Raw genomic sequence first — 22,555 nt, 5'->3', positions numbered from 1 at the left:
ATGACATGTTGTCATGACAACCGCCTTTCCCTCAATGTCAACAAAAGCGGTAGGGGGCACAGGGTAGATGCACAGACTCTAGTTTACATCAATGGTGATGAGGACCAGAGGGTTAACAGCTTCATCTTCCCCAGAGGGAACATCACCCATCATGGTCCAACCCAACAGACTGGAAGTTCACCAGTGCCTCTATTTTCTTAGGAAGCTAACGAAATTTTGCATGTCCCCATTAACCCTCGTGGCTTGGTATCGCTACTGCTCTGCAGTCAAGTATTAGTGGTCATCTGCACAGTGAAAAACTCGCCTGTAGCAACCTCAGAGTTACAGAATTATAGAGCGCTATACCACAGAAACAGGCCCTTCAGCCAATCTAGTCTCTGCCACCCCTGGTCTTCTGCTGATTCCCATCTACTTGCACCCGGTCTATATACATAGAACATAGAATAGTACAGCACATTACAGGCCCTTCGGCCCACGATGTTGTGCCAACCCTCAAACCCTGCCTCCCATATAACCACCCCACCTTAAATTCCTCCATATACCTGTCTAGTGGTCTCTTAAACTTCACTAGTGTATCTGCCTCCACCACTGACTCAGGCAGTGCATTCCACGCACCAACCACTCTCTAAGTGAAAAACCTTCCTCTAATATCCTCCTTGAACTTCCCTCCCCTTACCTTAAAGCCATGTCCTCTTGTACTGAGCAGTGGTGCCCTGGGGAAGAGGCGCTGGCTGTCCACTCTGTCTATTCCTCTTAATATCTTGTACACCTCTATCATGTCTCCTCTCATCCTCCTTCTCTCCAGAGAGTAAAGCCCTAGCTCCCTTAATCTCTGATCATAATCCATTCTCTCTAAACCAGGCAGCATCCTGGTAAATCTCCTCTGTACCCTTCAATCACAGCGTAGTTTATAAACACAAGAGATTCTGCAGATGCTGCAAATCCACAGCAACAGCAGGCAGCACCTACGGAAATGAATAAACAGTTAACGTTTCGAGCTGAGTCTCATTTCCATAGATGCTGCTGAGCTCCTCCAGCATTTTGTGCATGTTGCTCAGTGTTGTATCTGGTGACATATATCTACTCTGATAATAAATTCACTTTGAACTTTGAAACCTATAGTTCTAGTCTCGGTCAGCCCAAGGAGGAGAAATCCTGTATGCCTATACCCCTCATAGGTTTGTGTGCCTCTGTAAGATTCCCCCTCATTCTCCTGCTCCAGTGAGAAACAACAACTGCAGTCTCATAGAATAGCGGTTGGCCTGCTCGTGCTTCTACTTATAGCTTATCCTTTTTATCAGAGGAAATTAGATCAAAATTATAAGAGCGCGTGCAGAGAGAGATCACAGTTTCACCACAGCATTCGCAGCTTGTTCAGTGTGACCATGTTTGAGTGAAGACACCTCCAGGACCACGCCTGAAAGCTGTGAAGATTTTTGCACTGATTATCCACCCCCTCCCACAGAGAACATGATCAGTTATTAGATGAAAATCAGGCAGATGTCACTTCACAGAAATATTGATTGTTGGGACAGCCTTGTGGCATCCAGTACACAGACAAATAGCATCTAGAAAGCTCAGAACTGAAGGTCTAGAGCAGTGGTTCCCAACCTTTTTTTGGCCATGCCCCACCTAATCACCTCTAAAATCCTGATGCCCCCTGTGGTGATATATAATTCTTATTATTCAAAAAGTGAACTCCTATTCACCTGGAGGAAGCCTAAAAGACCATTAACTTGGTTTAAACAAGCTTCCAAAGAACATGGCATTCATGAAAGAGAAAAATAAAAGAACCAAAGGACTGTTAAAGTTCTGAGGAAGAAATTACTGAGAAATTGTAAAAAAAAAGAACATTAAGTGATATTAAAATAATAATAATAATAAATAAATAAAACAATGCCGATTCGTTTCTACAGCATACAAAGACAGATACACCGTTTAAAAGAGATGACGCAATGTACACACCTTCACACCACCAAGAACCGAAAGCTACTGCAAAAAGCAGCATTGGCGCGACCTCGTACGAGTTTCTTACGTGTTTGGACTTGTTCATTCGTTCCTTCCTACATCAGTCAATTCATTAATTTAATTATGAAAGCCATTTGATGGTTGTAATGATGGTGATACACTATATATACAGTACATACGCGATTACACATGTACATACACACAAGTATTTTTATGTATGCATACTGTATATACACATACGTATTAACTCGCACACACACTCATACTCACACAGACTTACTAGAAAAAATTCACTGTTAATAACTCATTCTCGAATTGCCCCCTTTAAAAATCAAATTGCCCCACGTTGGGAACCACTGGTCTAGAGGGTGAGCCAGAATAGACCAGAGTCATGGAGCACTACAGCACAGAAACAGGCCCTTCAGCCTGTCCTCTCCAGGCAAATTGTTTTCACGCCTAGTCCCACCAGGGCCTCTCCCAAGCCCATGCTGAGGAGGGAGGAGAGCTGAGCCTCGGGCTAGCAACTCGGCCTCATAAAACCAACAACAGAACAGAAACAGCGAGGGCACTGAATTGCATCAGACGGCGAAAGGAGATGCGGAAGACCCAAGAAGACACGGTACCAGAACCTACCAAGATGGCCTACAGAATGGTGTGACTCCTGAGAAGCCGCCGTCAGTGGCTGTTCCAACTGGAAGGAGCTGGCCGCTCGATGCACCAACTAAACTGAGGGAAGAACCGAGTCTAAGTTTCGTCCTATTGACCCACACCTGGTGCACAGCCCTCCATACCCCTCCCATTCAGACAGACAGACATACTTTATTGATCCCGAGGGAGATTGGGTTTCGTTACAGCCGCACCAACCAAGAATAGTGAAGAAGTATATCAATATAAGACCATAAATAATTAAATAATAATTAGTTAATCATGCCAAGTGGACTTACCCTAACTTCTCTTACATATTGCAATCAAATCTGTACCCACCACCCTCTGGCAGCTCACTCCACCCTCTGAGTGAAGAAGTTCTCCCTCAAGTTCCCCTCATCCTTAGCCCATGACCTCTAGTTGTCGTCTCACCCAACCTCAATGGAAAAAGCCTGCTTGCATTTACCCTAATAATACCCCTCATAATTTTGTATACCTCTATCAAATCTCCCCACAGCTGTGTGGTGAAAAAGGCACAACAGCGCCTCTTTCACCTCAGGCGGTTGAGGAAGTTTGGTATGGGCCCCCAACTCCAAAGAACTTTCTACAGGGGCACAATTGAGAGCAGCCTGACTGGCTGCATCACTGCCTGGTATGGGAACTGTACCTCCCTCAATCGCAGGACTCTGCAGAGAGTGGTGCAGATAACACAGTGCATCTGTAGTTGTGAACTTCCCATGATCCGGGACATTTACAAGGATAGTTATGTTAAAAAGGGCCTGAAGGATCATTGGGGACCTGAGTCACCCCAACCATAATCTATTCCAGCTGCTATCATCCGGGAAACGGTACCACAGCATAAAAGCCAGGACCAACAGGCTCCGGGACAGCTTCTTCCACCAGGCCATCAGACTGATTAACTCCTGCTGATTTGAGTGTATTTCTATGTTACATTGACTGTTCTATTTATTATAAATTATTAAATATCCAGGTATATGCATTAATAATAAATCTACTTTGAACTTTGAAGGGTTACATTTGAGCTAGGAAGGATATTGAAAATAAGATATCAAAGACGCGCTGGAACATCAAGAGTTAAGGACAGAAGGCGCGGTAAATCGGGGATTTAATGTTGCTTTTAAAACCTGAATTTATTCCAGGTATAGGCACATTGTGGTGTGAAATTCTGGTAGAACATACAAAATAAATGCTAAACTCCTTGTCGTCCTCAAGGATCAACTTTATTCACCATATACTGTACATCTACATGAGTTAGTAATTTGCTGTAGTGTGTTGGTCAGGGTGCAACATTCAATAGTCATAAATAAAAAACTAAATAAAGTTAAAGGTTAAAATACAGATAATGAATAAAATATGCAAAAGAACATAACTACTGGAATGTATTGACAATGTAGACAGGGTTATAAAAAGCAACACACACAAAATGCTGCAGTATCGATGGAAAAGAGTAAACAGTTGACATTTCAGGTCAAGCCTGCCTGACCTGCTGAGTTCCTCCAGCATTTTGTGTGAGTTAGAAACATAGAAAGCCTACAGCACAATACAGGCCCTTCGGCCCACAAAGTTGTGCCGAACATGTCCCTACCTTAGAAATTACTAGGGTTACCCATAGCCCTCTATTTTTCTAAGCTCCATGTACCTATCCAAAAGTCTCTTAAATTACCCTATTGTATCCGCCTCCACCACTGTTGCCAGCAGCCCATTCCACGCACTCACCACTCTCTGTGTAAAAAACTTACCCCTGACATCTTCTGTGTACCTACTCCCCAGCACCTTAAACCTGTGTCCTCTTGTGGCAGCCATTTCAGCCCTGGGAAAAAAGCCTCTGACCATCCACATGATCAATGCCTCTCATCAGGTCGCCTCTCATCCTCAACACAAAGTACACTGCAGATGTTGTGGTCAAAGCAACACGTACAACAAGCTGGAGGAACTCAACACTTCACCTGTGAGTCTGTTGGGGTCATCTATTGCATCCAGTGCTCTCGGTGCGGCCTCCTCTACATCGGCGAGATCCGACGCAGATTGGGGGAATCGCTTCGTCGAGCACCTCCGCTCTGTCCGCCACAGCAGACAGGATCTCCCGGTTGCCACCCACTTCAACTCTGCTTCACATTCCCATTCGGATATGTCCATACATGGCCTCCTCTACTGCCATGATGAGGCCAAACTCAGGTTGGAGGAGAAACACCTCATATACCGTCTGGGTAGTCTCCAGCCCCTTGGCATGAACATCGAATTCTCCAACTTCTGTTAATTCCCTCCCTCTCCCTTCCCCCATCCCAGTTTCACTCTGCCTCCTCCTCCAGCTGCCTATCACCTCTCTCATGATTCTGCCTTCTTCAACTACACATAGTGCTTTCCCCTTACATTCCTTCTTCACCTTTCCTGCCTATCCTCTTCCCCACTCCTTGATCTTTCCCCTTACTGGTTTTTCACCTAGCACCTACCAGCCTTCTCCTTCCCACCCTCTCCCCACCTTCTTTATAGGACCCCTGCCCCCTCTCTCTTCAGTCCTAACGAAGGGTCTCGGCCCGAAATGTTGACTGCTCGTTTCCACGGATGCTGCCCGACCTGCTGAGTTCATCCAGCTTGTTGTACGTGTTGCTTCCAACTCTCATCCTCTGTTGCTCCAAGGAGAAAAGGCCGAGTTCACTCAACCTATTCTCATAAGGCATGCTCCCCAATCCAGGCAACATCCTTGTAAATCTCCTCTGCACCCTTTCTATGGTTTCCACATCCTTCCTGTAGTGAGGTGACCAGAACTGAGCACAGTACTCCAAGTGGGGTCTGACCAGGGTCCTATATAGCTGCAACATTACCTCTCAGCTCCTGAATTCAATTCCATGATTGATGAAGGCCAATACACCATATGCCTTCTTAATCACAGAGTCAACCTGCGCAGCTGCTTTGAGTGTCCTATGGACTCGGACCCCAAGATCCCTCTGATCCTCCACATTGCCAAGACTCTTGCCGTTAATGCTATATTCTGCCATCATATTTGACCTATCAAAATGAACCACTTCACACTTATCTGGGTTGAACTCTATCTGCCACTTTTCAGCCCAGTTTTGCATCCTATCAATGTCCCACTGTAACCTCTGACAGCCCTGCACACTATCCACAACACCCCCAACCTTTGTGTCATCAGCAAACTTACTAACCCATCCCTCCACTTCCTCATCCAGGTCATTAATAAAAACACGAAGAGTAAGAGTCCCAGAATAGATCCCTGAGGCACCCCACTGGTCACCGACCTCCATGCAGAATATGACCAATCTACAACCATTCTTTGCCTTCTGTTGGCAAGCCAGTTCTGGATCCACAAAGCAATGTCCCCTTGGATCCCATGCCTCCTTACTTTCTCAATAAGCCTTGCATGGGGTACCTTATCAAATGTTTGCTGAAATCCATATATTCAGGATATATTCTAGTTACTCAGGATTTCCAGCATCTGCAGAATCTCTTGTGTTTATGAGCATTATAAAAAGTTTTTTTTCTTTCTTTATCGATCTTTTTATTAATTAAAGTACATATATATAAAAACAAGAGGAGAATTATCTCAAATATCTATATCGGTAACAATTCATACAAAAGGTAAAATAAACATTAACAAGGTCATATATAGTATTAATCTAATTGTATATAATGAAAAATAAGATAATCAATTCTCCTCTTATCATTCCATGAAAAGAAGAAAAAAGAAAAAGAGAAGTGTTTTAAGGTTATAGTGCAGTGTAGTGATGGGGGTAATAGATAGAGAGGGGTGGGGTAGCTAACTAGAAAGGTTGATCAAATTAGCTGACCAATATTTCCTGAAAGTGATGTTGTGTCATGAAAGAGACATTTATAGGCCGGGGCATTGAGTTGGGATGTCATGTTGCAGACGTACCAAATGCTGACTAGATATCTCAGTACTGTGTACAGTTCTGGTTACCACACTACAGGAGGGAAGCACGCTCGGTTGCAGAACCTTCCATAGGGCAAATCAAAGGTGTTACTGTGTTTTTTTAAAAAAAAATTTAATGATCACAAGACCCTGCTGGATTTTAACAACTTGAAGTACTGCAGGTTTACCCCATCAGCAAGCTGCCCCTTGGCAGAGAAGGTGTAGGAGCTGGATTAGTGCGGATCGCACAGCTGCCCGTGCCAGAGAATCGGAGCACGAAGGCAGTGCACAGCCTAACAGCAAGTCATTGTATTGGTGATTTTCCTTATCATTTCCAGACCCTGTTGGACGTTGTTATTGTTTAACGCTGCAAGTCTGATTCGCTGATTCATTGGCGGTGGGTGGGGACGCTGCATGGCCTTGGTCATAGAGAGGACCAGGCTTCAAGTCATGTTGTCGCCTATTTACAGGAGAGAGGCGGTGGGGTTGGTGCTGCCCCCCAGTGTTCACTCTGCAGAAGACAAGCTATACTGTGTTCAACTGCAGACTGCTGTAACACTCCCGGACTCAGGGACTGGGACTGTATATTTGTTTGCGTGACCGCATGATATATTCTATGTGTTTGCTGTCTTATAGGTGCCTCCTGCTGTGTGTGACTGTTGCTACTGTGTTTGCACCCTGACCCTGGAGGAACACTATTTTGTTTGGTTCTATTCATGGGTATTCATGTATGGCTGAATGACAATTCCACCTGAACTTGAACTTGGGGTCTGGTAGCAATGGAGGGAGTGCAGAAGAGACTCTCCAGAATGTTGTCTGGAATGGAGGGATGTAGTTATAAAGAGAGATTGGTTTCTCACTGGAATATAAGAGACCATTGGGAAGGGGGGAAGATGAGGGAACACTCTCATTGAGGGATCAGTATGGAAAGGGTGAGCAGCTTCAAGTTCCTGGGTGTCAACATCTCTGAAGATCTATCCCGGGCCCAACATCCTGATACAGTTACAGAGAAGGACTTGTGGCTGGGGGGGAGGGGGGAATGGAGGAGGGCTAACTAATGGTTGGTCGGGTTAACTGCGCACAAATTCATAGCTCCCCGGAAGTGATGAAGTGGGGTGCTGAAAAGGATATACCACAATGTCACGGAAGACTAGTAAATTTCTGCGGATGTACCGTAGAGAGTATTCTGCCCGGTTGCATCACTGTCGGGTATGGTCTAGCCAATGCACAGGATCAGAGAAGCTGCAGAGGGTTGTAAACTCAGCCAGCTCCATCATGGGCACTAGCCTCCCCACCATCATTAGGGACCCGTATCACCCAGAGCTTGTCTTCTTCTCATTACTGCCATCAGGGGGAGGTACAGGAGTGAAAACACACACTCAGTGCTTTAGAAACAGCCTCTTCACCTTCAACATCAAACTTACGAACTGTCCACGAGCCCATGAACACTATCTCACTACTTTACCCTCTTTTTGCACTATCTGTTTATTATTTTTATATTCCTTTTTGTAACTTACAGTGGACTTTTACGTATTGCTCTGTACTGCTGCCGCAAAATAACAAATTCCATGACATACGTCAGTGATATTAAACCTGATAGTAAACCCAGTCCCCTTGCGGGATCTCAGCCCAAAACATCGACTCTTTACTCCTCCTCATAGATGCTGCCCTGGCCTGCTGAGTTCCTCCGGCATTTTGTGTGAGTTACGCTGGATTTCCAGCGTCTGTAGAATCTCTTATGTCGTTGATAATAAACCTGATTCTGATTCCGATTCCGAGGCTACCAAATTTTTCACCTTTCACCCTTAACCCATGACCTCCAGTTGTAGTCTCACCCGACTTCAGTGGAAAAAGCCTGCTTGCATTTACCCTATCCATACCCCTCATTATTTTGTATACCTCTATCAAATCTCCCCTCAGCTTCATACATGCCGGGGAATGAAGTCCTATAAATCGAATGTGCTATGTTCTAATTCAGTCACAAATTAAAGACAACACCAGAGTTTACTGACACATCTCTTGAACTCCATCTCACTGGGACACTTTAGATGGCAATTTTGCTTTATGCTCTTGGGCCGGGATGCAGGATTATCATCCCAAAATTGTTAGTGGACCACATCTTACAACAGTCACGACGATGTGTGGCCCTCAACCCTAATATGATTCTTTTAATTCTTTAGTTCTTTAAACAGCCTTTAGCTAGAGGGTGTTGAATCTGTGGAAATCATTGCGACAGGCAGCTGTGGAGGCCGAGTCATCAGGTTATTTGAAGCAGAGATTGATAGGTTCGTGTAATGGTGTAAAAGGGGGTCAAAGGCTACAGGAGAATGGGGCTGCAAGAGAAAATAAATCCGCCATGATCAATAGCGGAGCAGATTTGATGGGCCGAATAGCCTAATTCTGCTCCTGTACTGTATCTTACGGTCTAGTTCGATTTATGGTCCATACTGCAGCTCAAACTCACAAGACATACCTCCAGCTAAGCTGTTAACTCTGCTACGCACCCAGTAACCGATCCACCAGCAAAATGGTGGGTATGTGCAATTTAAGTTGAATGTGTTTTTCCTTGTGAATGCTGTGTATCTGACGCCCTGGGCCCATGTTGCTGCTGCAATAAGTTTTTCATTGCACCTGTGCAGACATGGACTTGTCCAAATTATTATAAACTTGACACAAACAAGAGAAAATCTGCAAGGTGCTGAAAATCCAAGCAACACAGACAAAAATGTCATAAGGTGGGCGTTGGGAATGGACCCAAATGCAAGACACAGACACTGAAGTACTAGGGAGAGGACTAGGTGTGTCAAGAAATAAAGGGAAGTGGGGAAGAAACGACACTGGACAAGACTCAGGCCCTGGACAAGACTAGGAGACGGCATGGGCTAGGACTAGAGTAGGAAAGTGGGACCTGGATGAGGAACTAGGAACCGAGAACTAGGAACTAGGAACTAGGAACCTGGACAAGGACTCCGAGCCAGAGACTGGACAGGGACCCAAAACCTGGGTCTTGACTCGAGCTTGGACTCTGGATCCAAGTGAGGACTGAACATGGCAAGGCAACAGGACTGGACGTGGGTCCTCGTCCCGCCCAGCGAGACTCCAGGACTGGACGTGGGTCCTCGTCCCGCCCAGCGAGACTCCAGGACTGGACGTGGGTCCTCGTCCCGCCCAGCGAGACTCCAGCCCAGCGAGACTCCAGGGCTGGACGTGGGTCCTCGTCCCGCCCAGCGAGACTCCAGGGCTGGACGTGGGTCCTCGTCCCGCCCAGCGAGACTCCAGGGCTGGACGTGGGTCCTCGTCCCGCCCAGCGAGACTCCAGGGCTGGACGTGGGTCCTCGTCCCGCCCAGCGAGACTCCAGGGCTGGACGTGGGTCCTCGTCCCGCCCAGCGAGACTCCAGGGCTGGACGTGGGTCCTCGTCCCGCCCAGCGAGACTCCAGGGCTGGACGTGGGTCCTCGTCCCGCCCAGCGAGACTCCAGGGCTGGACGTGGGTCCTCGTCCCGCCCAGCGAGACTCCAGCCCAACGAGACTCCAGGGCTGGACGTGGGTCCTCGTCCCGCCCAGCGAGACTCCAGGGCTGGACGTGGGTCCTCGTCCCGCCCAGCGAGACTCCAGGGCTGGACGTGGGTCCTCGTCCCGCCCAGCGAGACTCCAGCCCAGCGAGACTCCAGGGCTGGACGTGGGTCCTCGTCCAGCCCAGCGAGACTCCAGGGCTGGACGTGGGTCCTCGTCCCGCCCAGCGAGACTCCAGGGCTGGACGTGGGTCCTCGTCCCGCCCAGCGAGACTCCAGGGCTGGACGTGGGTCCTCGTCCCGCCCAGCGAGACTCCAGGGCTGGACGTGGGTCCTCGTCCCGCCCAGCGAGACTCCAGGGCTGGACGTGGGTCCTCGTCCCGCCCAGCGAGACTCCAGGGCTGGACGTGGGCCCTCGTCCGGCCCAGCGAGACTCCAGGGCTGGACGTGGGTCCTCGTCCCGCCCAGCGAGACTCCAGGGCTGGACGTGGGTCCTCGTCCGGCCCAGCGAGACTCCAGGGCTGGACGTGGGTCCTCGTCCCGCCCAGCGAGACTCCAGGGCTGGACGTGGGTCCTCGTCCCGCCCAGCGAGACTCCAGGGCTGGACGTGGGTCCTCGTCCCGCCCAGCGAGACTCCAGGGCTGGACGTGGGTCCTCGTCCCGCCCAGCGAGACTCCAGGGCTGGACGTGGGTCCTCGTCCCGCCCAGCGAGACTCCAGGGCTGGACGTGGGTCCTCGTCCCGCCCAGCGAGACTCCAGGGCTGGACGTGGGTCCTCGTCCCGCCCAGCGAGACTCCAGGGCTGGACGTGGGTCCTCGTCCCGCCCAGCGAGACTCCAGCCCAGCGAGACTCCAGGGCTGGACGTGGGTCCTCGTCCCGCCCAGCGAGACTCCAGGGCTGGACGTGGGTCCTCATCCCGCCCAGCGAGACTCCAGCCCAGCGTGACTCCAGGGCTGGACGTGGGTCCTCGTCCAGCCCAGCGAGACTCCAGGGCTGGACGTGGGTCCTCGTCCCGCCCAGCGAGACTCCAGGGCTGGACGTGGGTCCTCGTCCCGCCCAGCGAGACTCCAGGGCTGGACGTGGGTCCTCGTCCCGCCCAGCGAGACTCCAGGGCTGGACGTGGGTCCTCGTCCCGCCCAGCGAGACTCCAGGGCTGGACGTGGGTCCTCGTCCCGCCCAGCGAGACTCCAGGGCTGGACGTGGGTCCTCGTCCCGCCCAGCGAGACTCCAGGGCTGGACGTGGGTCCTCGTCCCGCCCAGCGAGACTCCAGGGCTGGACGTGGGTCCTCGTCCCGCCCAGCGAGACTCCAGGGCTGGACGTGGGTCCTCGTCCCGCCCAGCGAGACTCCAGCCCAGCGAGACTCCAGGGCTGGACGTGGGTCCTCGTCCCGCCCAGCGAGACTCCAGGGCTGGACGTGGGTCCTCGTCCCGCCCAGCGAGACTCCAGGGCTGGATGTGGGTCCTCGTCCCGCCCAGCGAGACTCCAGGGCTGGACGTGGGTCCTCGTCCCGCCCAGCGAGACTCCAGGGCTGGACGTGGGTCCTCGTCCCGCCCAGCGAGACTCCAGGGCTGGACGTGGGTCCTCGTCCCACCCAGCAAGACTCCAGCCCAGCGAGACTCCAGGGCTGGACGTGGGTCCTCGTCCCGCCCAGCGAGACTCCAGGGCTGGACGTGGGTCCTCGTCCCGCCCAGCGAGACTCCAGCCCAGCGAGACTCCAGGGCTGGACGTGGGTCCTCGTCCCGCCCAGCGAGACTCCAGGGCTGGACGTGGGTCCTCGTCCCGCCCAGCGAGACTCCAGGGCTGGACGTGGGTCCTCGTCCGGCCCAGCGAGACTCCAGGGCTGGACGTGGGTCCTCGTCCGGCCCAGCGAGACTCCAGGGCTGGACGTGGGTCCTCGTCCCGCCCAGCGAGACTCCAGGGCTGGACGTGGGTCCTCGTCCCGCCCAGCGAGACTCCAGGGCTGGACGTGGGTCCTCGTCCCGCCCAGCTAGACTCCAGCCCAGCGAGACTCCAGGGCTGGACGTGGGTCCTCGTCCCGCCCAGCGAGACTCCAGGGCTGGACGTGGGTCCTCGTCCCGCCCAGCGAGACTCCAGGGCTGGACGTGGGTCCTCGTCCCGCCCAGCGAGACTCCAGGGCTGGACGTGGGTCCTCGTCCCGCCCAGCGAGACTCCAGCCCAGCGAGACTCCAGGGCTGGACGTGGGTCCTCGTCCCGCCCAGCGAGACTCCAGGGCTGGACGTGGGTCCTCGTCCCGCCCAGCGAGACTCCAGGGCTGGACGTGGGTCCTCGTCCCGCCCAGCGAGACTCCAGGGCTGGACGTGGGTCCTCGTCCCGCCCAGCAAGACTCCAGCCCAGCGAGACTCCAGGGCTGGACGTGGGTCCTCGTCCCGCCCAGCGAGACTCCAGGGCTGGACGTGGGTCCTCGTCCCGCCCAGCGAGACTCCAGCCCAGCGAGACTCCAGGGCTGGACGTGGGTCCTCGTCCCGCCCAGCGAGACTCCAGGGCTGGACGTGGGTCCTCGTCCCGCCCAGCGAGACTCCAGGGCTGGACGTGGGTCCTCGTCCCGCCCAGCGAGACTCCAGGGCTGGACGTGGGTCCTCGTCCCGCCCAGCGAGACTCCAGGGCTGGACGTGGGTCCTCGTCCCGCCCAGCGAGACTCCAGGGCTGGACGTGGGTCCTCGTCCTGCCCAGTGAGACTCCAGCCCAGCGAGACTCCAGGGCTGGACGTGGGTCCTCGTCCCGCCCAGCGAGACTCCAGGACTGGACGAGGACATGAAGCTCAGACTTGGACTTGATCGAGGGAGGGCAGCAACGCAGAGCCCAGGTCGAGGGAGGGCAGCAACGCAGAGCCCAGGTCGAGGGAGGGCAGCAATGCAGAGCCCAGGTCGAGGGAGGGCAGCAACGCAGAGCCTAGGTCGAGGGAGGGCAAAGCAGAAGCAGAGAGAGGCGTAGTTGGACACGGACACTAGCCCTGGACGAGACCAGGACTCAGCGCCTAGGCTACAACTTGGACTTGGACATGGACTGAAACCTCCTCGGAGCCCTGGACACAGACTGGAGCACAGGAACACAGAGCCAGGACCCCTCCTTGGGGAGGGGACATAGGGCTCGGGACTCATACACGGACACTAAACACAAGGACACAATGAGACAGTTCCAAGCTCAACGATAGATAGTTCCTTCTGTTGGCGTGGCAAGGCTCCAGTCTCACTCCAACTGCTGAACTAGACGGCGATACAGGCGAGGACGCAGGCGTGGGTAGCCGGCAGAGCTTCAGAGGGAAGGAAGGGAACAGTCCAGCCTCAGGGTAACAGCAAAGACAGCCTGACTTACCCCAGAGAGGCAAGGACAGGAAGGGATAGATCCCACCATAGGGTAACAGCAAGAATGACCTGACTTACCCCACAGAGGCAAGGACAGGAAGGGACAGATCCCACCATAGGGTAACAGCAAGAATGACCTGACTTACCCCACAGAGGCAAGGACAGGAAGGGATAGATCCCACCATAGGGTAACAGCAAGAATGACCTGACTTACCACACAGAGGCAAGGACAGGAAGGGACAGATCCCACCATAGGGTAACAGCAAGAATGGCCTGACTTACCACACAGAGGCAAGGACAGGATACCAACAAGACAAACCAGCAACCACACTCAAATCCAGGGCCACTTATATTCCAGCCACAATATGAGAATCAGGTGCCTGTGATTAAGTCCAACTGAAACAACGGACAGCCAAATGACCCGGAGTCCGGAGTCCACGGACCGGACCGTGAACCGGAACACGGACTTCACGGACCAGACCATGACAAAAAAATGCTGGAGGAACTCAGCAGGCCAGGCAGCTTCTACGGAAAAGGGTATAGTCAGCGTTTCAGGTCGAGATCCTTCAGCAGATTAAACTTGACTTTGACTTACATGGAGCTGGCATATTTAGCAGTGGGTTACAGTCAAGCTAGGAAGAATATTGAAATCAAAGAATCAAAACTGTACCACAACATCAAAGATTAGTAACAAAAGATGAGGTAAAGAGAAGCTGAAGATGGAGCCAGAGGGTGACTTCTTCGAGTTCACCTGTGAAGCAGTTTAAATTCTTTAACGTCTCTTCTTTCTTGTTCAAGGTGGCTGGGGCTCTGTCGGAGTCTGTGCTCTACAGCTGCACTCAAACCGTGGTTCTTCACGGTAGTGGGTTCCTGCTCTTGGAACTGGCCGAGCAGTTTCGATACCAGCCTGGAAGATGTGCGCTTTTATAGTGCAGCTCCGCGGGCCTGTGGACAATCTGATTCCTCGCCAGTGGAGCGTCACAGGAGGTCAGAACGTTGAGACCGCAGGTGCAGCTTTTGGAGGCCCCTGCACTTGAGCAATTGCTCTCTCTCTCTCTCTCGCTCTCGTGATGGTGAGAGAGAGTTTGCTGCTGATTCTCGAGTCGGGGGAACTCAAGCTAAAGCAACGCTGCATCGAAACAGCGAGCTGTTGGCCTCCACCCTCACAGGGGCAGGAGTGATACCGTTCTCTTCCTCGCTCGTGAGAGGGAAAACCCGCGGGATGTCGAACTGTTGGGATGAACAGTGTTGTTTGATGGACTCCAGATCATTGGCTCTGGTGCTTGTGTGGTGGATGGTGGTTGGGGGGTGGTTTCTGCTGGAACAAGTGGAAGAGGGGGGGAGGGTTGATGCTCCATTGCTGCTTGTGCATGGAAGGAAGGGAGGGGCCTTGGGGCTCTAACGTTTTCCTGTCATTCATTCTTCGGGGTTTTTCTCCTGTTTTGAGGACGTCTGTGAAGAGTAAGAATTTCAGGTTGTGTGCTGTACACATTCTCTGACATTAAATGGACCCGCTGAACCTGTGAAATTGGGATTTAATTGCTGCTTTTATAACCTCAATTCCTTCCAGACCAGTGCACTTTGGGATGTCAGATTCTGGCAGAACATCCACACAGTGGCCACTTCATTGGTACCTCTCCGTAGAGTGGATGCAGAGAGCATTTTTATCAAAAATAAAGTTAGGGCTTAAAGGTTAATTATCACTGATATTTGTCATCAAATCTGTTGCTGCGTGGCAGCGTAGCGGTAAAATATTTAAAATTACTATAAATTACAAGAAATATAAAAAATAAGTAGGGCAAAAAGAGTGAGTGCGGGTCTTCAGGCTCCCTGATGGTAGTAATGAGAAGAGAGCATGTACTGAATGCCCTCAGTGATGGATGCCGCCTTCTGGGGGCACTGCCTTTCGAAAATGCCCTCGACGATGGGGAGAGTATGTGGGGGGGGGGGGGGAGGCGCGGCATTCCTCATATGAAGTGTCATCTGTGAGTGTTTAAGTGCGCCGTGCCTGGAGGGAAACCGAGTCTGAAGGGAACGAGGGCGCATTTCGGCGCTGCGGCGCCTGTGGAATCCGAATCAGACGCTCACCTTTCTGCTGGGGACACTTGATGGAAGCCGCAGCAACAGGCAGTCTGCCGGAGCAACCCAGCGGGTCAAGCCTGGTTCACTGACCACCCCCTGTGCCGCCCAGCAGACGCTGACTGGTCCGCAAAGACTCTGAGGCGCCGCACACCTTTGCTGAAATACCACACGCACCAGGTACCTGACTCTCCCGCCCCTTCCCCGCGCTGCCATTGGCGAATGGCGAGACAGCTTGCTTTCTGATTGGTTAATGCCGCCGTCAACCAATTCCAGGACTAATATATACAGTGCCCACAGTAAACTTGGGTGGAGTGCGGATGGAAGATAACGGGGGGAGGCTTTGCATCATTTGGAACTGCTAGAATCCGCATTTTTAGAGTTTATAAAAAAATAAACCTTTGTTTGTTTTCCATCTGCAACAGCCCGACTGCAGGAAGAGGTCACTGGACAAGCGCTCACGTCCCCTCTGAAAGCTCTTCAGTGGGGTGACTTCTCCCAGCCAGCGCCGCAAATCCGGGCGCAATTTCGACGCGATGAACTTCGCCCAAGTTCCCGTGCTGTTCGTGACCCTCCTGACCCAGTGTGCCATTCCCGGAGTAAGTCGACGTTTAAGTTTATAAGGCGTTTTTTGAAACTGCGGATTAAATGTTTCACACACTGTTTTAGTTCATTTACACTGTGACATGGGGATGCAGAATTAGGAACCGTATGTTCGGTTCGGGGTACTCTATACACTGTATGACAAAGATTGGGATACTGTGTATAACTGCATTTTAAGAACTCGCCTTAAACCGGTCTCTCTTTCCATAATTTTCTGGGAGGTTTCTAATTACTGTCATCAGCCAATATGTTGGATTGTTTCCAGTTCGTTTATTTCGTGTCTTATTAAGCTATTTAAAATATCTTTAATTCTGTGATTGCGGGGTGTTGGTGAGAGGGAGGAACGGGGTTTGTCTGGCCGTTGTTATTTTGTTGCTTGTCGTGTTCCGTTTTGTTTTGTTCTGTCCTGCTGAACGCTGTTTGTGGGCATGCTATGTTGGCGCCAGAATGTGTCGGCGGCGCTTACATCCTTTGGTTGTGTTGGTTGTTAATGCAAACACGACGCATTTCTCTGCATGTTACGGTATATATGTGATAAATGTGAATCTTTCTCGCACGGAAGAGTTGTTTTCCCTTTTGAGTTGTGTTTTTTTTTTGTAACTGCTGTAAACTGTCGGCGCTGGATTCTGATCCATCAGAGAGTGATTCAGACACAAAAGGAAACGTTGGGAGAACGAGTCCAGGCAACATCTGTGGGAAGTTCCGAGGAAAGGAGCCTACCTCGGAATTGGGGCTGGCGTGGAGGGGGGGGGGTGATGGGTTTCAAAGCATCCCTCCACACCTGACGAAGAGATTGCCTCAGGGACTCGGTGTTGGGGTGGGGCACCTCTCCCGCAGCCCGGCCACTCCTGATCCGCACAGCCTGCTTGCCCAGACCCTTGGAGCATCGAGCGGACGCTCACGGGTCGCTTTGTCAGGTAGTGGAACCCCGGGGTGGTCTTCTGCCGCTGTGGCCCGTCCACTTCAATGCTTGACGTGCTGTGAATTGGAGATGCTCTTGTAACGTGCGTGTGTTTGACCGTTCCTGTCGGCTCGAACCGGTCTAGCCGTTCTCCTCTGATCTCTCTCATTAACAAGGCATTTTCGCCCACAGAACTACCGCTGACTGGAGTATTTGGTGTGTTGTTGGGTTTGTTTTTTGCACCATTCTCTGTAAACCATATATGTCAAACTCAAGGCCCGCGGTGGAATTATCTTTGGCCCGCGAGATAATATCTAATTACTATTAAAGCTGGCCCCAGTAATCGAAGCGCCTATGGCGTGTGATATGGCTAATGCTGAGTTTATTCAGGTACCAGGTTTTCAGGGTTTTTAGTGTTTATTCGGCAGTCTTCTTCATAAGAAACGGAATTTGTAAAGTGAAACACTTTGTAGTTATAGCAGAGACTGAGACACATGAGAGCAGGCTGAAAAAACAGAGGCAACGAAAGCTGCGTTTGCACGCGTCCGACTGATCCAGCATGAAGCTGCATTTTGCTCAATCCGGCCCGTGACCTAAAATGAGTTTGACACCCCTGTGTAAACTCTACAGACCTGTGTGTGAAAATCCCAGGAGATTCGTAGTTTCTGAGATGCTCAAACAACTCTGACTCCGATAATCAGACCTCGATCAAAGTCACTTAGATCGCATTTCTTCCTCGTTCTGATGTTTGATCTGAACAACTGAACCTCTTGACCATGCCTGCATGCTTGTATTTATTGAGTTGCTGTCACGTGATCGGTTGATTAGATATTTGCATTAACGATAGGTGTATCAAGTAAAGTGTCCATAGAGCAAAGTGCGGGAACATCCTCTTAGGTATATTTCATATACCAGGGCACTTTATGTAGTCCTGTGTAGGTCTGTAGTCTAGTGTAGTTTTTATGTTGTTTTACGCAGTCCAGTGTAGCCTTGTGTTGCCTCACATAGTCTAGTGTAGTTTTGTGTTGTTTCATGTAGCACCAGGGTCCTGGAGGAACATTGTTTCGTTTTTACTGTGTACTGTACCAGCAGTTTATAGTCGAAACGACAATGAACTTGACTTGATTATGCACTCCCTGAACTACCAGGCTGTGGTGCAAACGGTCAATATACTCTCCACACCACATCTGTAGAAAGTTGTCAAAGTTTGAGATGGCGTGGCAAAACTTCACAAACTCCTAAATGAGAGGTGCTACCTTGCGTTCTTTTTAACGGCACTAACTTGCTGGACCCAGGAGGGATCACAAACTCCTAAATGAGAGGTGCTACCTTGCGTTCTTTTTAACGGCACTAACTTGCTGGACCCAGGAGGGATCACAAACTCCTAAATGAGAGGTGCTACCTTGCGTTCTTTTTAACGGCACTAACTTGCTGGACCCAGGAGGGATCACAAACTCCTAAATGAGAGGTGCTACCTTGCGTTCTTTTTAACGGCACTAACTTGCTGGACCCAGGAGGGATCACAAACTCCTAAATGAGAGGTGCTACCTTGCGTTCTTTTTAACGGCACTAACTTGCTGGACCCAGGAGGGATCCTCTGAAGTGATAAGGCAGAGGAATTTAAAGCTGCTGACCCTTTCCATCTCTGATATCGTGACGAGGCCTGACCCATGGATCTCCAGTTTTCTCCTCCTGTAGTCAATCGTCAGCTCTTCGGTTCAAATGGTGTTGAGCGAGAGGTTGCTGTGGCCCCGTTCGGATTTTCATTCTCCCTGATCCGTCACCACCTTTGATGCGCCCAACAAGATCAGTGTCTTATCGGCTGCACTGGTCCAAGAGGGCCAGGAAAGCTCAGAAAGGACCTGTACACCCCCAGGAGGGAGTTACTGATGCACCATCAAAAGCATCCTCCCAACCGGGCTCTGCAGACCCCTCAGTTAACGGTAAGGTTCTATGACATGGAGGAAAGTTGGAAACCCCTGTCTTCTTGGTAAGGCAACTGCTCAGCACGTGACCGTAAGAGAGTTGTGGACGCAGCTCAATGCATCATGGAAACCTCTGCCTCCCCTCCACGGACTCTGTCTACACTTCTCGTTGCCTCAGTAAAGGACCCACCAACCCTGGACATCCTCTCTTCTCAAAGAACACAGTAATAATTTAAAAAACACGGTAAATGTAAATACTTAAGATAGTTTGTATATGTTGATTGTACGTCCATTAAGCGACACTGGCACGGGAGTGTCCACACATAAAGTGACTGACTGGAAATGATAAAGTAGTAGTGGTTGGGTTAGTGGGTGGAGGTTTTGATCAGCCTCACTGCTTGGGGAAAGTAACAGTTGTTGAGTCTGGTGGCCCTGGTGTGGATGCTACACAGTCCCCTCCTTTTTTATTACGTAGTTCAGTCTAGTTTTTTGTACTGTGTCATGTAACACCACGGTCCTGAAAAACGTTGTCTCATTTTTACTATGCACTGTACCAGCAGTTATGGTCGAAATGACAGTAAAGGTTGACTTGACTTGACGAACAATCCATGAGGAGGGTGAGCGGGATCCTTCATGTCACTGGCCCTTTTCTGGCACCTTGTGGCAGGTGGGCTGGTGCCGGTGAGGCACTGGGCAGTTTGACTACCTGTTCTTCTAGGCTGCCGCAGTGCAGTTTCTGATGCAGCTTGTCAGGGTGCTCCGTACTGCACCTCGGTAGAATGATGCAAGTATGGATGTGCATAGTCAAAGGTCAAAAGTAATTTTATCGTCAAAGTACATATATGTCACCATATACAACCCTGATATTCATTTTATAGCAGGCATACTCTCAAGAAACCCATAAAGGAATATAGCAAAATAGCATAGTCCTGCTCTCTTCAGCCCCCTCAGAGAGGAGAGGTGTTGGTGAGTTTTCAACATACCAGATACAACTTTGAGATTCACCTGAGCGCCAGGGTCCCTCTGTACATCAGTGCTTTGAGAGCCCCGCCATTTGCACAGAGCCATAGTCATACGGCATGGGAACAAGTCCTTTGATTGTTCCAACCAAGATTCTCATTCAAGCTAATCCCATTTGCCTGCATTCCCTATCTCTGTACCCATCCGAGTACTGGCTAAATGTTAACATACCTGCGCCAACCTCTTCATCTGGCGGCTATTCCTTGCACTCTCCACCCTCTGTGCGGGAAGAGTGCCCCTCAGGTACCTACTAAATCTTTACCCTCGCCCATTAAGCCTCTGCCCTCTTCCTTGGTTCCACAACCCTGGGTAAAATATTGTGCGTATTCACCCTATCTACACCCTTCATGATGTTAAGCACCTCTGTAAGATCTCCCCTCCCTCTCCTACTCTCCCATGGGAAGAAGGTCCCAACCTGCTGAACCTGTGTCCCTAACTCATACCTGGACCCTCGTATACATATGTACAAGGTGCAGTGGATGGCATTAACATTATTGCAGAGTCATCACTGCCGCTTCCTTTTAAGCTGTATATAAATGGTTTAGATTATGGAACAGATGGCTTTGTTCCCAAATTTGCAGATGATACGAAAGCCGAGCAAAGTCCATCTCCCACCCCCCATCCTCATCACATTCTACAGGGGTTGTATTGAGAGCATCCTGAGCAGCTGCATCACTGCCTGGTTCGGAAATTGCACCTTCTCGGATCGCAAGACCCTGCAGCGGATAGTGAGGTCAGCTGAGAAGATCATCGGGGTCTCTCTTCCCGCCATTACGGACTTTTATACTAAACGCTGCATCCGCAAAGCAAACAGCATTATGAAGGACCCCACGCACCCCTCATACAATCTCTTCTCCCTCCTGCCATCTGGCAAAAGGCACCGAAGCATTCGGGCTCTCACAACCAGACTGTGTAACAGTTTCTTCCCCCAAGCTATCAGACTCCTCAAAATCTAGAGCCTGGGCTGACACCAACTTACTGCCCTCTATTGTGCCTATTGTCTTGTTTATTATTTATTGTAATGCCTGCACTGTTTTGTGCACTTTATGCAGTCCTGGGTAGGTCTGTAGTCTAGTGTGGTTTTTTTCTGTGCTGTTTTCACGTAGTTCAGTGTAGTTTTTGTATTGTTTCATGTAGCACCATGGTCCTGAGAAACGTTGTCTCATTTTTACTGTGTACTGTATCATCAGTTATGGTCGAAATGACAGTAAAAAAGCGACTTGACTTGACTAAACTTGAAGATTGCCGGAGAGGCAGGTAGTGTTGGGGAAGCAGATGGAAGGAAAGTGGCAAATGAAATACAGTGTTGGAAAATGCACGGTCATGCACTTGGGTAGCAGAAATAAATGTGCAGACTATTTTCTAAACAGGGAGAAAATCCAAAATTATGAGGTGCAAAGGGACTTAGAAGTCCTTGTGCAGAACACCCTGAAGGTTAACTTGCAGATTGAGTCGGTGGTGAGGAAAAGATGTGCTGGCATCGGAGAGGGAGCAGAAGCAGGTTCCTCATATGATAACCCTTCCATTCCCGGAATCATCTTTGTGAACTGCTTCTGGATCCTCTCAAGGATGATTCCGGGAATGAAAGGGTTATCATGAGAGGAACGTTTGATGGCTCTGGGTCTGTACTTGCTAGAATCTAGAAGGGGGATCTCATTGAAACCTTTCGAATGTTGGAAGGCCTAGACAGAGTAGATGTGGAAAGGATGTTTCCCATGGTGGGGGAGTCTAGGACAAGAGCACGCAGCCTCAGGATAGAGGGCTGTCCATTTAAAACAGACGAGGAGAAATTTCTTTAGCCAGAAGGGTGGTGAATTTGTGGAATTTGTTACCACATGCGGCTGTGGAGGGCAGGTCGTTGGGTGCATTTAAGGCAGAGGTTGGGCTTGATTCCCGTCACTGTCTGTAGGGAGTTTGTACGTTCTCCCTCTGACTGCGTGGGTTTCCTCCGGGTGCTCCTGTTGCTTCCCACATTCCAAAGATGTATGGGTTAGGGTTAGTGAGTTGTGGGCATGTTATATTGGCACCAGAAGCATGGCAGCACTTGTGGGCTACGCCCACTGCAATCCTTGCTGATCTGATTTGAGGCAAATGACACAATTCACTGCATATTTTGAGCTGCACATAAAGCTAATCTTTTTAAAAATATATATAATTTTCTCTTACATTTGACCATCCGAAATTCCCCACCTAACAGTTGTTTAGATTAAACTCCATCTGCCATCTCTTTGCCCATTTTCCAATGGATCTTTTGACAACTTTCCTCGCTGTCCACAGCTCCACCGGTTACTGTCATCTGCACACTTGTTAGTCAAAGATCAACTCTATTCGCCAACACAAGAGATTCTGTAAGTCCAGAGTCCCGGAGGAATTTGGCACATCAGGCAGCATCAAACAGTCAATGTTTCTGTCCAAAACCCTCCGTCAGGACTGAAAAATAAGGGGGAAGATGCCAGAATAAAAAGGTGGGGTGAGGGGAAGGAGGATAGCTGGAAGATGAGAGGTGAAGCCGGGTGGGTGGGAAAGGTAGAGGACTGGAGAGGAAGGAATCTGATAGTCCACCATAGGAGAAAAGGAAGAAGGAGGGGCACCAGGGGGAGGTGATAGGCAGGTGAGGAGAGGTAAGAGGTCAGAACGGGGAATAGAAGGAGAGGAGGAAAAGAAACAA

At 50.4% G+C, this 22,555-nt stretch overlaps 1 protein-coding gene across 1 annotated transcript in view; it reads left to right on the top strand.

Annotated features, from left to right (window-relative positions):
• Positions 1-15,765: 15,765 nt before the first annotated feature.
• The window catches only part of LOC140731484 (vasoactive intestinal polypeptide receptor-like), an 84,857-nt gene continuing 78,067 nt past the window's right edge, over positions 15,766-22,555 (top strand). The window contains exon 1 of the mRNA XM_073052960.1: positions 15,766-16,037. Within this exon, the coding sequence (XP_072909061.1) occupies positions 15,975-16,037 (63 nt within the window). The 5' untranslated portion in view covers positions 15,766-15,974. The remainder of the gene's footprint in view (positions 16,038-22,555) is intronic.

Source organism: Hemitrygon akajei, chromosome 8 (assembly GCF_048418815.1).
Source record: "Hemitrygon akajei chromosome 8, sHemAka1.3, whole genome shotgun sequence".
Classification (NCBI taxonomy): Eukaryota; Metazoa; Chordata; class Chondrichthyes; order Myliobatiformes; family Dasyatidae; genus Hemitrygon; species Hemitrygon akajei.
Note: the sequence above shows the minus strand (reverse complement) of the source record. Positions and strands in the feature narration are given on the sequence as shown.